Source organism: Callionymus lyra, chromosome 10, assembly GCF_982586985.1.
Source record: "Callionymus lyra chromosome 10, fCalLyr1.hap1.1, whole genome shotgun sequence".
Lineage (NCBI taxonomy): Eukaryota > Metazoa > Chordata > Actinopteri > Syngnathiformes > Callionymidae > Callionymus > Callionymus lyra.
In genome coordinates, this window is record NC_141827.1 from 9,471,213 (window position 1) to 9,487,373 (window position 16,161).

General features: G+C 35.4%; 2 protein-coding genes across 2 annotated transcripts in view; both read right to left on the reverse strand.

Moving 5' to 3' along the window:
- Positions 1–6,695: 6,695 nt before the first annotated feature.
- On the reverse strand, positions 6,696–12,290 carry LOC148070189 (PAK4-inhibitor inka1-like). The gene is made up of 2 exons (XM_087800811.1): positions 12,141–12,290; positions 6,696–7,705 (listed from the first exon to the last, which is right to left on the reverse strand). Exons 1-2 carry the CDS (start codon positions 12,156–12,158, stop codon positions 6,743–6,745), a joined length of 981 nt encoding a protein of 326 aa, XP_087656937.1. The 5' UTR covers positions 12,159–12,290; the 3' UTR covers positions 6,696–6,742.
- Positions 12,291–14,233: 1,943 nt separating this feature from the next.
- Positions 14,234–16,161, reverse strand: part of LOC148070190 (guanine nucleotide-binding protein G(i) subunit alpha-2-like) — a 42,599-nt gene continuing 40,671 nt past the window's right edge. Inside the window, exons 7-9 of the mRNA XM_087801840.1 lie at positions 15,985–16,138; positions 14,890–15,101; positions 14,234–14,823 (exon numbers count right to left, since the gene is read on the reverse strand). Coding sequence (XP_087657966.1) covers positions 14,899–15,101; positions 15,985–16,138 — 357 coding nt within the window. The 3' untranslated portion in view covers positions 14,234–14,823; positions 14,890–14,898. The remainder of the gene's footprint in view (positions 14,824–14,889; positions 15,102–15,984; positions 16,139–16,161) is intronic.

Sequence of the window (16,161 nt, forward strand, 5' to 3'; positions counted from 1 at the left end):
AACTGTTGAAGATTGTATCAGAATCAAAGTATTAATATATTATAATCCATTGAACACATCATATGTAGTTGCATGTTAGTTTATTATCTGATGCTAGCTGTGCGTTAGTTTATTACCTGATGCTAGCTGTGTGTTAGTTTATCACCTGATGCTAGCTGTGTGTTAGTTTATCACCTGATGCTAGCTAACTGTGCGTTTGTTTATCAGCTGATGCTAGTGGACTGTGTGTTTTTTTATTACCTGATGCTAGCTGTGCGTTAGTTTATTACCTGATGCTAGCTGTGTGTTAGTTTATCACCTGATGCTAGTGGACTGTGTGTTTGTTTATTACCAGATGCTAGCTAACTGTGCGTTTGTTTATCAGCTGATGCTAGTGGACCGTGTGTTTGTTTATTATCCGATGCTAGCTAACTGTGCGTTTGTTTATCAGCTGATGCTAGTGGACTGTGCGTTTTTTTATTACCTGATGCTAGCTAACTGTGCGTTTGTTTATCAGCTGATGCTAGTGGACTGTGCATTTGTTTATTACCAGATGCTAGCTAACTGTGTGTTAGTTTATTACCTGATACTAACTGGCTGTGTGTTTGTTCATTAGCTGATCCATTTTGTTTTATCAGCTGTTAGCTAGATGTCTGTTGGTTTATTACCTGATGCTAGCTAGCTTTGCGTTTGTTTATAAGCTGATGCTAGTGAACTATGTGTTTGTTCATTGGCTGATGCTAGTTACTTGTGTTTGTTTTATCAGCTGATGCTAGCTAGATTTGTGCTTGTTTTTAAGCTGATGCTAGTTAAATCTGTGTTTGTTTATCAACTAATGCTAGCTGTGCGTTTTTTTAATTAACTGATGCTAACTGTGTGTTTGTTTGTTAACTGACACTAGCTGTGTGTTAGTTTATTACCTGATACTAGTGGTGTGTTAGTTTATCAGCTGATGCTAGCTGTGTGTTAGTTTATTACCTGATACTAGTGGTGTGTTAGTTTATCAGCTGATGCTAGCTGTGTGTTAGTTTATTGCCTGATACTAGCTAGCTATGTGTTAGTTTATTACCTGATACTAGCTGTGTGTTATTTTATCAGCTGATGCTAGCTAACTGTGTGTTTGTTTATTACCTGATGCTAGCTACCTGCGTTTGTTTTATCAGCTGATGCTAGCTAACTGTGTGTTTGTTTATTACCTGATGCTAGCTACCTGCGTTTGTTTTATCAGCTGATGCTAGCTAGATTTGTGTTTGTTTATAATCTGATGCTAGCTACCTGTGTTTGTTTATCAACTAATGCTGGCTGTGTGTTTTTTTAATTAACTGATGCTAACTGTGTGTTTGTTTGTTAACTGACGCTAGCTGTTTGTTTTTTTTATTTGAAGCTAGCTAGCTGTGTGCTAGCTGTAGCTCAAACAGCATATGTTTAACCTCCATATTTCGGCATGAAACTCATAAATAATAATAATCTTTTATTTCTAGTCTTTCTTTTAATATTCACTGTGTTCTTGAACAAACAATTTAATCAGTTTGTGTAGAACAGAGTAACAGAGTAAAGTACGACAATATTAAAGTATTGTCAAAAGTAAACTGACAATGAGACAGTAACGCGACGACACGTCGCTACTGTACAACATCTGGAGGAACATCATTCAAACGGGTCGAGCCGAGCGAAGCAGACTGAAATATGAAGTGACGGCGAGGCGTTAAATTCTTAGACGAGTCCATCATAACTTAACCCGAGTTCAGCTTTGATAAAGAGACAAGAGCGCTATAAACATCGGCATGTAAAGAGATAAAGCTGTCCGGGATATTCCGTCTGCTCACAGTAATATGACCTATAACTAATGTTGGATAAGTATTTAGCTAATCGTCCAGGAGTATTGTTGTCATGGTTACACATTTCCACGGTATGATCATTATCTAAGAATGTATGAGCTTTTTTATTCATAAAGAATCTGGGAAACACTCCTTGTATGTCGTAAAGTTTGCTTCATTTCCATCTTGTAAAGTGAATAATACACTGTATTTAATGAACAAAGTGACCAAAAAGTAAATTAATAACTACAAAAATCAAACCGACAACTTCTCCGTAAACGATGAAACAAAAAAAACGATATAGTTGTACTATGTTGGACACATTATAGATAAAATAATTATTAGTTTCTTCATTTTAGGAAAATTCACAATTTTTTCTAAATTTAATTCATCCCTATTATATTAAAAGTTATACATTTCTGCCAGATGTCAATCAATTAAATTAATTGATTCAAACTTTTTCTTTTTTTTTCCACCCTAACTGTGCTTTACATCTATTACTGTATCTGAATAACCTTATGGTGTGTTTGTGTCATCTGGGTTATTCATTTGCTTTTTCGATGCACATTTTGAGACTAATATGTTTTAATTAAACTGTTATTAATTGAGTAAAAATAATTAATATTGTTATAATATAATGAAACGGTTGGTTTTTTTCTGATCAGAATCAGAAGCATTTTTTGCCACATGTTTGTGGTGTCAGTACAGAATTAAGAATAACAATACAATAATACATAAAATAAGCAATAGAAATAAAACCCAACCTTTTTTCTTTTTTTTTTTAATCAGGATTTCACATTAACATGAAAAAAATATTGACTTGGTATTAAGGAAGTTGACCGGAAGTTGTGTGCATTTTCACCTGTTTAAATAATCCATACATTTCTTAATATTTATCACAGGAAAATAATGTTCATATCACTAGAAATGATTTTTAAATATTGACACACATACCTTCACTGAGAGAAAGTTTAAATTAGATTTCCCACCACAGGTAAATAAACACGGATAAAAAAGTGACTTGTATACTTGGAAAATGTTTAAAAAGTTGTTTTACTTGCACTAGAACTTTGTTCGTACACAGTAACAACTGACTAAATTTTAATTTAAGTCGAATTCAACGTAAACTAATTCAATAAATGTATTTATTTACCTTTAGTCCGGCGCACTCGGTCGGTCACGTGGTTCTTCCGGAGCTGGTGGAACATGTTGGTTTCGTCCGTTCACAGCGATTTCATCTCGCTTTTAATAATGTCAAGTATTTATCCACGAAAACACTCATCTTGTTGAAATATTCCACACAGACGAACTTTAAGAAAATTTACAACGAAAATCACTTTCAAGCTTCACCAGGTGTTGTGATTGATTTTACGTTCCGTGTCAGATTCGCACTTTCGTCATTTATTACAGACACATACATTTCATTTAATCTTTAAGAATTACAGACGGTCTGATATTACACTTTATTTAGAGTCTGGTTTTATTTAAAGGAGTTTCTCGAGAAGATTTCTGAGGTATTTTCCAGGTGAGACGATAACAGTATCTCCAACTTGAAGGGTGCCCCGGGGCAGATACTGAAGAATTATCTTTCATGGACCAGCCTTCAGTGTGTCATGGATGAATACTTGTCTTCTTAGAACCAGAAAATGTTGTTTTTTAAAAACAACAATATTACAGTAAATATTTGTACATTTTATTTCTCTCTGCAACCTGTCAGTGAACACCTTATGGACCAGAACCGAGCCATTTCTGGTTTATTCTAAACTTCTTCTTTTTTTAATGTAAAGATACATGGAATAGTTGTGGGCAAAGTGTGGCAAATGTGTGTGGATATTTTTTTTAATTAAAAAAATATATTATTGATGAAGTTAGGTTAAGGTAAGGTAAGGTAAGGTAAAATCTTTTTTCCTCAGGAGGTCTCCTTCGGGAAATTGTTTTCGAGGTTAGTTTTGTGTTTTTAATGCTTTTTTAACTTTTTATTATTATTTTTTCCCATCAAATTTGGCTTCTCGTTCGTCTTGACGGCCCCTCACAACAGTCTCACTATATAATTTGGCCCCTGATGACAACTCGATGGCCCCCCATCTGACGTAGACCCATAACTCATATGTGGTCCGAGGGTCTCTCGTCTTCCCTCCCCCCGTCCTCGGAGCCGCTGAAAGACGAATGGACGTGGAGGAAAGTGAAAATGGAGTCCACCAGGTTGTTGCCGCGGACAACTGTCAGTTCCTGAAATCTCCGACATGATAAGTGAAGAGGGGATCATGGGAAACTCCTCGGGTTATCTTCATAACCGCGGCTTCTTCTTATGAATTTATGAAGGAAGCAGCAAAGGTGAAGTGATCATTAGCTTATCTCTGAGCACGTGTCACCCTGATGTATCCCCCCCCCCACCCCCCCATACCTCACCCTTCCATTAGCCCATGTTTGCTCACATGGTCGGGGACCCCGGCAGCAGGAGTGTGTAATGAGGCAGGGGGTCTGCTGGTGGGCTGCTACGCTTCAGCGAGCAAAGAGGAGAGTAAACACTGAGTCCATGTGTAACTTCTGTTCGCTCACATCTGTTGGTTCAGACGATCCTGACGTTCAAACATGTGCTTGAAGACCTCATAGTTTGAAGACCTCATGGTTTGAAGACCTCATGGTTTGAAGACTTCATGGTTTGAAGACCTCATGGTTTGAAAACCTCATGGTTTGAAGACTTCATGGCTTGAAGACCTCATGGTTTGAAGACCTCATGGTTTGAAGACCTCATGGTTTGAAGACTTCATGGTTTGAAGACCTCATGGTTTGAAGACTTCATGGTTTGAAGACCTCATGGTTTGAAAACCTCATGGTTTAAAGACCTCATGGTTTGAAGACCTTGTGGTTTGAAGACCTCATGGTTTGAAGACCTCATGGTTTGAAGACTTCATGGTTTGAAGACCTCATGGTTTGAAGACCTTATGGTTTGAAGACCTCATGGTTTAAAGACCTCATGGCTTGAAGACCTCATGGTTTGAAGACCTCATGGTTTGAAGCTTGTTCAGAGGTGAAGAACTCCCAGAAGATCCTGAGGTTTTCCTTCAACGATGCCTCCTCAAAAGATCATGTGTTTCGTTGCTGTCCATCATCACCTCTTCATCACTGTCTGGTACTAGGTTCCCTGATACACTGAGTCCATGTGTAACTTCTGTTCGCTCACATCTGTTGGTTCAGACGATCCTGACGTTCAAACATGTGCTTGAAGACCTCATGGTTTGAAGACCTCATGGTTTGAAGACCTCATGGTTTGAAGACTTCATGGTTTGAAGACCTCATGGTTTGAAAACCTCATGGTTTGAAGACTTCATGGCTTGAAGACCTCATGGTTTGAAGACCTCATGGCTTGAAGACCTCATGGTTCGAAGACTTCATGGTTTGAAGACCTCATGGTTTGAAGACCTCATGGTTTGAAGACTTCATGGTTTGAAGACCTCATGGTTTGAAGACCTCATGGTTTGAAGACTTCATGGTTTGAAGACCTCATGGTTTGAAGACCTCATTGTTTGAAGACTTCATGGTTTGAATAACTCATGGTTTGAAGACCTTGTGGTTTGAAGACCTCATGGTTTGAAGACCTCATGGTTTGAAGACCTCATGGTTTGAAGACCTCATGGTTTGAAGACCTCATGGTTTAAAGACCTCATGGTTTGATGCTTGTTCAGAGGTGAAGAACTCCCAGAAGATCCTGAGGTTTTCCTTCAACGATGCCTCCTCGAAAGATCATGTGTTTCGCTGCTGTCCATCATCACCTCTTCATCACTGTCTGGTACTAGGTTCCCGGACCCAACCGGACATTTTCCACTGAAATCAAAGAGATACTGCAATGTGGGGGGGAGGGATTACAAATGATGCTGATGATGTCATCATTTTACAAACAGGAAGTTGAAATATAGGTTAAATAAGTGATGGATTAACATGTCACTCAAACACGTCTGACCAATAGGGAAGCATCCGCCCACTTCGGGATATTTGTGTCAAAATACTGTAATAAACACATCAAATAAATTAAATAACTTTTTTTTAACTAACTTAATGTTAAAAAGAAAAATCCGTTCAAATGTATTACTATTTTCAATCATTTTTTATTCAAAGGGCAGGAGTGTAAATTTTGCAACAGTATTTTCTATTTATTTTTCGATTCAAGAATTTTTTTTAAACCGTTTAATTAAAAAAGTTGTCAAATGCATTAATTTGAATCTATTAAAAGTTGTTGCATTAACACTTGTTTTCTTTTATTAGAATTTGTTGTTGTTATTTGTAAAACAACTAAAAAACTAATAAAAAAATATAATAAAAACAACATTTAAAATAAAGAGTTTAAACCATTTTTAGACGGGGGGGGATCCAATTTTTTTTGCTTTTGGATTTTTTTTTTTAATTGAAGAATAATTCTGGGAAATAAATAATTGAGAACCAAATGTCCTCCAGTAGTTTGGTCTGAAACAAAATCAGAAAAGATTACTTTAATCAAAGAAAATATATATTTTTTAATGCCTTTTTTGAGTCTTAAATATTCGTTTCTTGTATTTTTACTTTTGTTCTTTTACTGAAATGTTATTTTAGTTCTAGAAAACAACTTTTAAAGTTTTTTACTTCAAACAATCACTTCAAAATCAAAGAAAAAAATCAAAGAAAAACGAAAAGTTTTTTTTATAGGTGAGGGAGCAATTTTTTATATAAGCATTTTTAAGCCAGTATTAGTTTTACCTATAGTATGGCCCAAAGTATTAATTCATACTTTTTTTCTTTTATTAAAAAAGTTGTATTATTAATGTAAAAAAATAGTATTTTGATCTGAAATCTAATAATCTCAAATAAAGTTCCTACATGTTCAGCACAAAGGGACGAAGAAGTTCTGGGAACATTTTTATTTAGTAAAAAAATCACAGTATATATAAAGCGACTCAGAGGATCCTGGAGCGTCAGATATATCCAATAATGTCTTTGCAGATGATGGGGTTCCTGCTGCCGGTCTTCATGAGCGCGGCAAACTGGTAGAAGTCCGAGTCCAGCTGGTTGATGGCGGCGTGGGACTGATGGAAAAAGGGAACTTTGGCCTGTGAGGCGACGACGGGACACGACAGTCTATTGGACGAGTTCTGGCTCCTGATGCCGTGAGACGAGTCCGAGGGTCTCATCTTCACCTTCTCCTCGAAGCTCCTGGAGAACCCGCTGATTTTCCGCCGCACGTTGACCAAGAAACCTTTTCCCAGCTTGCACCGGGACAGGGTCTTGGTCTCGGCGGCGGGTTCCGGGAAGTCCGGCAAGTCCATCCAGTTCTGGATGAGGTCGGCGAAGCTGTTGTCGCCCAAGACCAGCGGCTGGCGGTTGCGTCCTCCGGTGAGCAGGGAGTTGGCCCAGTCCTCGGGGTCGCTGAAAGGGGTCCACCTCTCCAGGCAGGCGTCCGAGGTGGACTTGGGTCGCATCCTCCCGCTCGTGGCCCTGTTGGTGCGGAGACACGCCGAGGAGGACACGCGGACGTTCCTGGTCCGGCGGAGCACGACCCCCTCGTCCTGCCACGACGCCTCCGAGTAACCCGAGTCGAACTCCAGACTCTTCTGGCTGCTGGGGGACCCCAGCCTCAGGGCCAGACCCGAGTCCTCGTCCTCGTCCTCCTCCTCCAGGGTGGCGGTCAGGCAGCAGGCGGAGTCGTAGGTGCTGGCCGAGCTGGCGCTGGACATGCGGGCGTGAAGGCAGCGTTCGCGGCGATGACTCGCCCGGACCAGCGCCGAGTGTCGGACCAGCGCCGGGAGCTGAGCCTCCACGGGGGCCGGAGGCGTTCCCGGTCCCGGGTAGGACTTCCTCAGCTGCTTCAGGTCCTGGAGGGACCTCATCATGTAGCGCATCTGCTGCCTCAGGCAGTCGCTGGAGTCCTGGAGACAGATCTGCGGGAGAAGAAGATCAGTGTCAGCGACAGACTTTATGTACTTCATTGAAATAGTTTTTTTAAACATTACTTTATGTACTTCATTGAAATAGTTTTTTTAAACATTATTTTATGAACTTCATTGAAAAAGTTTTTTTAAACATTACTTTATGTACTTCATTGAAATTTTTTTTTTAAACATTACTTTATGTACTTCATTGAAATAGTTTTTTTTAAACATTACTTTATGTACTTCATTGAAATAGTTTTTTTAAAGATTATTTTATGTACTTCATTGAAAAAGTTTTTTTAAACATTACTTTATGTACTTCATTGAAAAAGTTTTTTTAAACATTACTTTATGTACTTCATTGAAATAGTTTTTTTTAAACATTACTTTATGTACTTCATTGAAATAGTTTTTTTAAAGATTATTTTATGTACTTCATTGAAAAAGTTTTTTTAAACATTACTTTATGTACTTCATTGAAAAAGTTTTTTTAAACATTACTTTATGTACTTCATTGAAATCTTTTTTTTAAACATTACTTTATGTACTTCATTGAAATATATTTTTTTAAACATTACTTTATGTACTTCATTGAAATAGTTTTTTTTAAACATTACTTTATGTACTTCATTGAAATAGTTTTTTTTAAACATTACTTTATGTACTTCATTGAAATAGTTTTTTTTTAAACATTACTTTATGTACTTCATTGAAATATATTTTTTTAAACATTACTTTATGTACTTCATTGAAATCGTTTTTTTAAACATTACTTTATGTACTTCATTGAAATAGTTTTTTTATACATTACTTTATGTACTTCATTGAAATAGTTTTTTTAAACATTATTTTATGTACTTCATTGAAATAGTTTTTTTAAACATTACTTTATGTACTTCATTGAAAAAGTTTTTTTAAACATTACTTTATGTACTTCATTGAAATAGTTTTTTTAAACATTACTTTATGTACTTCATTGAAATAGTTTTTTTAAACATTACTTTATGTACTTTATTGAAATAGTTTTTTTAAACATTACTTTATGTACTTCATTGAAATAGTTTTTTTATACATTACTTTATGTACTTCATTGAAATAGTTTTTTTAAACATTATTTTATGTACTTTATTGAAACAGTTTTTTTAAACATTACTTTATGTACTTCATTGAAAAAGTTTTTTTAAACATTACTTTATGTACTTCATTGAAATAGTTTTTTTAAACATTACTTTATGTACTTCATTGAAATAGTTTTTTTAAACATTACTTTATGTACTTCATTGAAATAGTTTTTTTAAACATTACTTTATGTACTTCATTGAAATATATTTTTTTAAACATTACTTTATGTACTTCATTGAAATAGTTTTTTTAAACGTTGCAATTTATTAAATAAATGAAATTGACATTTTTTCTCTGTTAAAATGTTTGAATTTGTTCTCATTAAACAACTGAATTAAATAAATTCATATTTTAAAGTTTTAATTAAAAAAATATGTTTTATCTAATTAAATAACTGGAATTCCCCAAAAATTCTAAATTAATATTTCCTTTTCACTTGTAGCCATTATTTATAACATCAATTTATTTTTATTGAACAATATTTTATAATCCATTTGCATTAATTTAAAAAAATAATTGTATTCCCAAAAAATAGGTATTATTCTAGAAAAATTTGAAATTAAAAATTAAATTATAAAAATGTTTTTTTGTACTCATAGCCTTTAAAATTAAATATAAAAAATGTTTTTTTGTACTCATAGCCTTTAAAATTAAATATAAAAAATGTTACATGTAATAAACATGAATTAAAAATATTTTACATATAGATTTTGATATTCTAATCAAATAATAATTTTTAAAAGTTTTTTATTTCCAGCCTTTTAAATTCAATATAAAAATCATAGTGAAATAGTAGAAACATGAATTAAAAAAAAAAGATGGATATTTTGATTCCAATAATTAAAAAATAAAAATGTCTAAATTAGTTTGATTTTTTTATTTGTAGCCTTTTAGATTCAATATAAAAACGTGGTATAATAGTGACAACATGAATATGCTGAATTTAAAAGGGTACAAATTAAAAAATATTGAAGTTAGACATTTTAATTTTTTCATTGTTTTAACAAGAATATGAAACTGTTTGTGTAAAAAAAATGCATTCATTCCAAAAATATTCGACAATTTTAACGTTTCCTAAAATAAGAACCAGCTCTTCGGGCTCCAACGACACCAACGACACCAACAACACAAACTTATTCTCATGAACATCAGTGGAAATCCCTCAATGACTCATTGTGTCGTTTCACAAACGTTGTGCGACGACAGGGTTTGTAATCACGGGACCTGATCCTAGACGAGCTCAGACTTGTTCGGGATCTTGTCGTGAAGTGACGCTCGAGGTCGAACCCTTTACTCAACATCACGTGTTACAGAACCAGAACCACATCCAGACCTTGTCTAGCTCACGCCTGGACGTCTGGAGAGACCAGAGCCGCCATGTGGCTTCCACGCGAACGCTGCGATCTGATTGGACGGAATCTGCAGCCGCGGTTTACACTCAAACACGAGCATCACGTGGCGTCGAAGCAGCAGAAAACACACTCCGGGGTCATAGTGACGTGTTGCGGTTGCAGGGCGACTAAAAGTAGTTAAAGGAGGGGTAGGTGTTCCTCGAAAAGTTTGCCTCGACCAATTTAAAGATTAAAATGAACCGCGAAAGAAGGAAGTTTAGCTTGTTATGCTAATTGAAGCTAATTTAATTAAATTATTAAATTATTACTTTGTTTGCCATTTTAATTTTAGATTATTGAGCCTTGTTTTTTCTGTACGTGAGTAAAATCTGACACAAAAAAAGATACAAGTATGTGTGGAAAATAAATGTTGGTGTAAAAATATCTGATTTTTGTTTTGTTTTACACTAAAATCTGCAAAAATCTGAGTTTGTTTAGGTTGATTACGAAGCTAACATTCCATTGTCTATAATCTCACTTTGACCATTACTAGGATCTAGTTTGACCTTAAAACACATTTTGAATCTTCATTCAGAGCAAAAGATAAACATTAGTTAAAAATTGAGGAACCTAAAAAAAACAAGATGTGGCCCCGGGGGTCTCATATGGCCCTGTGACTGTATTAATGTGGCCCTCTTGAGGTCAAAGATTATGTAGAAACTTAACAATTTTAAACCTCATTTGTCTATACATTTTGACTTCAGTAAAAATAAGAATGGTACAGTAAAAATAATTTGAGCAGATTTAGCTTTAATTTATTAACGTATTTTATACTTTTCCCTTCTTCATTTTTGCTTGACGGTCCCTAACTTGTTCACTGTATAAAACGTGGTCCCTGAGGAAATGTCATTGATAAACTATAGAATCAGAAATAGAAAGATTTTAACTCTCATCTCGGACGAAGTATAACATTTCTGACCAAAATACTGCCGACGACGACCTCGTCTCCGACACGAGACCCCGACGTCTCGCTCTGGACTCCCCCTCGCGCCCCGACCCGGCGTGAAGGCGCCGTAAACGCAGCAGCGACGTGAGACGGGTCAGCGAGACAGGTTCACTTCTGTGTGCAGAGGTCACAGCCACAGCAACTCTGACCCTCGACCGAGACCTCCGAGAGGTCCCACCTTCCCACCTACATGTCGCGAGACCCCGAGAGGAAAGAACGCAAATGTGACTAAAGTAAGATTTTGAAGAAGTTCTTTTTTCGTTAAATACTTTTTTTTACAAAGAAAGAAGAAAAATTGGGTTGTTTTTTGTGGCCCTAGTGGTGTCAAAGTACATCAATGATAAAAGTGACCATGTTTTATTTATTTTTAGTTACTAGATCAGCTCGAAATTTACCCTTTTCAGCACTTTTTTGTCCTTCAAAACAAAAATGTACAAAATAAATTGGACATAAATTGCTTTTATTTATGTTTAAACAATAACAAATCTACAATAATAGTTATAATAATAAATACATTAATCAATATCCTTGTTACTTTTTAATTTTGAGGTTTGTTAAAAGTTTCTTCATCTTCATCATCATTTCCTTCTTTAGGTTTAAGGGCCAATCACAACAGTTAAATAATGTCACGTGACCCTATAAGAAATTTAAACGCAAACTTCTCGTTTAGATTTTGATGATTATTTGGTTAATTATTCCACATTTTTGTTAAATTAAAAACGATCTGACTTCAGTAATAGTCTTTCACCAATATGACACATACAATTATAGTTTACTAGCTTTTGTTATTAAACGTAAACCTTTTTATTGCATGTATCTTGAGAAAAGTTCTACTTTTTCTTCTCGAAATCGAAATAAAAAGTAAAAAACATGACAAAAATTAAACATGTAAAAATCAACTCCTTCACTATGAGCTTTTAAAACGACTTTTCCTTCCATCACAGCACAAACTTCTCCACGTAAATACATTTTTTTAAAAACTCACCATTTCACTTTCCCTCATTTGTTCTCTTCACGTCCTGCGGGAGAATTCGAGAGTTTGGATTTAAAACACGTTTGTTTTTTTTACTACGAGGAGTATTTGTAGCAGCAGTGAGAGCTCCTGGTCCTGGTCCTGGTCCTGGTCCAGGTTTAGGTTCTGCTGAGTCTGAGTTGACACTGAGTCTGTTCAAGTCTTTTCAGCGCCGCTGGAGTCTGAAGCAGCCAATCACAGAGCAGGACCGTGAACGCATCACAACATCCCCCAGAATCTTCTTCAGAAAAACGTCACCATTTATTTATTAAACGACATTTATATTCAGCGTTTCCTTGAAAAATGTTTCCTCACAAGGAAGCTGCGTTTATGGGAAAATAAGTCTTGATATTTTATTATAAACGTCAAAAATACCGAAGCACAATCTACGGAGTCCGCTTTGGAGCTAAATGTAAAAGCAACACAAATACGAGGATGAATAAAAACATTTGCGTTTCTGCTCATACATCAATTCTAACATCTATTAGAATGTTAATCGACATTTATAAAAAAAAAAATAAGAAAAAAAGAACGCAAATGTTGAATATTTGACTCACTTACGCCCTCTAGTGTTGCTAATTTCTATATAATTTACCTCAAAAATATTTTGTATTTTGCGTTTAACGATCAACACTATATGACAAATTGTTTCTATCTACCCATTATTCTATTTGTTTTGAAATAAAGAATATATAAATATATGACACGAATTAAAGAAACAACAACAACAATAATGCAACAAACAGATTTAAACTTGACTTAATTCTTCACATATATTTTATATGTTTACGCGGGGAATTTTTACACGTCTTTTTTAAATAAATAGATACAATCATTTAAAATAGAATCGAACTAAAAAAGTTTTTTTTTTAAATGTGTCAGAATTTGAATGAATCTATGAATAAACGTTATTTTATTTTATTTAAAATCAACATTTTGATTTCTTACCCATGTGATGACAGTTAAGATTGTTATTACACATGTTATTATACGAGTTGATCATTTTAAGTCAAACAAAGAAGAAAAACCTGTTCTGAATGGACTGAAGTTTTAAATAACACCAAGAATGTCATATTTATTTGCAGGTGAATGTTCTTCTTCACAAGTGTTTAGATTTGAATGTGAAAAGCATCTTCGTTCGTCACATGTTGAATTAAACATTCCAGTGAGTTGTTGGCATGTAAATGTGATCCAGGCATCGAACCCTCAACCCTGCATTCATGGCCTTCACCGAGTGAACGTTCATGTTAATCATCTCCTCGGATTATAATCCAGGCCTGATGGCTGCAGGTTCAAGATTAGCATGAGATCCATGTCTGGACCTGATCCAGCAACGAGTTCAGGTCGAACTGAGGTCAGATATAGAAATAGAAAAGTTTAAACTTTAAATATATTTCTGAGCCAAATGTTATAAATAAAGAGTGAATCTTATTGAATTGTGATTATGAATTAAAAATAGCTGTTAATTGATCATTATTTAATTATTATCAAATGCATCTTTAGAGACAGAGTCAAACATTATGTATCGTGTCCTGTCAACGTTTACATACTGGCGCCATCTGCTGGTTAGTTAACGTCACCGCAGCATTTTTTCGATGTTTAAAAAAAAACAAAAAAAAATAACTTAATAGTAGAATTGTAGTATAACTCAATATAAATATTAACTTCTATATAAACTTTGAGACACCCCTTTTAAATGAAAACAATATACACAAAAACAAGAGAAAACATAAGTAGAATATAATTGTTTACTACTGCTGTACTGCACGAAAGATTACATATACTTTTAAAATGAAGACATTGAAAACACACTTGTTAATTTTTAAACTTTGTTTTAATTTTATTTTATTTAAATCAGAAAATAGAAGTAAAGCAAAAAGCACTTGATGATTATTAATGTCTTCAAATAGTATTTTACTTTTACATTTTTTATTTAACCCACAAAAGTAAAGCTTTTGATCAAATACTTTTCACCTGGAAATTTAAAAAAAAAAGTCCACATTTGATTGAAAATGTTTCCAATAAACAAGAAAAACGGAAAATAAAAGCGAAGGAATAAACAGGAGTCAAGTGATCTCTACTTTTATTTAAATTAAAACATAAAATGACTTTTAGGCATTTAATATGAACCAAGAACACTAACCTTGAATTAGATCAATTATCAACTTTCAATCTACAGAAAACAAAAACAAAAAAACGACAAGAGGATTCGAAGAAAGCATCGAGAGCGACAGGACTTTGTTTGTAAACAAAAAGCAAAAAGGCACAAACAACCAGCATCGACGTGGAAATCTCGTTGAAGAAGCCATAAAAAAAACAACATAAATATAGTTAGAAGTCTGGATGTGGCAGGAATGTTAGTCGATCACAGAGCAGATGTTTGATCAGTCATGCAGGACAGACGTGGAGAATCTCATGTAAACATTATTAAAAAAAACAAAAACAAAAAAACTTTACATAATAAATCAACCTTAAGTCCGTGTCCGACTTCATCTGGTAAAAACAAGCGTCATGAGATTAAATGTTTCCGCACTAACAGTGGATATAAAAGTTAATGAAGAGAATAAACGAGGGTCCGAGTCGAGCTTCTTCAGTCTCTTTCAAAACAATGGCGGTCGAGCCGGTGCAGAACCTGCAGAACCTGCAGAACCTTCACCTGGAGAAACAAACACCAGCGTCAGCAGGTGATCAACAGGTGGGGCGGGGACCCCCCGGGACTCACCCGGAACCCTCAGAACAGGCCGCAGTCCTTCAGGTTGTGTTTGATGATGACGTCGGTGACGGCGTCGAACACGAACTGCACGTTCTTGGTGTCGGTGGCGCAGGTGAAGTGGGAGTAGATCTCCTTGGTGTCCTCCTTGGAGTCCTTCTTCTTGTTCAGGTCCTCGAACTTGGTCTGGATGTAGGCCTGGGCCTCCTTGTACTCGTTCGGTCCTGAGAGACACGGGTGGACATAACGTCAGAAAGCCTGTCAGTCAAGTTTGCATCAAACTGCAAATCAGGATTCATCAACGGCGCCATCTAGTGTCGAATCAACAGTACTGCAGAATAGATTTATGCATCAAACTTTTTTTTTTCTACGTTTAATAATTAAATTAAAATTGATGTCAAGAAACATTTGGACGTAGATTTTGCAGTTGCTTAATTAAAAAATATTTAAATGATAGAATTTATTGAATTATTTTCTTGTCATTTACATCTTCTTTATAGAAGCAACATTTTTATTTGAAAACATTTTCTGAACGAAGCACCTTTTTTTAATTGAATAATAAAAGAATGAAGATATAAAAAGTGAATGAGCGAGAGAAAGAGCGAAAGAATATCAGTAAGAAAGAGTTAAAGAAAAAGGGGGAGAGAAAGAGCAAGTAAAAGAGAGTAAGTGAAAGAGAGAGAGAAAAAGAGGGGAAGAAAGATAAAATATGAGAAAGAAAAAAAAGGAGTGAGCGATAGAGAGAGAAGGAAGGTGAGTGAAAGAGTAATGAGACAGGATGATGAGAGAGAAAATAAAGTAATAAATAAAAGAAAGGAGGAGAGAAAGAAAAAGGTTGTAATAATTGAGCAAGAAAGAGAAGGAACTAAACGAGTACGAGCAATAAGGACGGAGTGAGAGATAGATGACTAGAGAGAGGAAAAGAGATGAAAAGAAAGAAAACGATTGAGAGGGAGAAACAGAAAGAGACAATTATTGAAAGAGTGAAAAGAAAACGAGAGAAAGCGAGTGAACAAGAGAAAAGAATAGAGAAAGAACGTGATCGAATGAAGTGACTCGATCGTGAAACAAGATGGCGGCTGTGGCGGGAGGAGGCCGCGGACGCACCTGTGTACTCGGGGAAGCAGATGGTCAGAGGACTGCGACTGATCTTCTCCTCGAACAGATCCTTCTTGTTGAGGAACAGGATGATCGACGTCTCCGTGAACCACTTGTTGTTGCAGATGGAGTCGAACAGCTTCATGCTCTCGTGCATACGGTTCTGAGGACGAGCCACACGTCAAG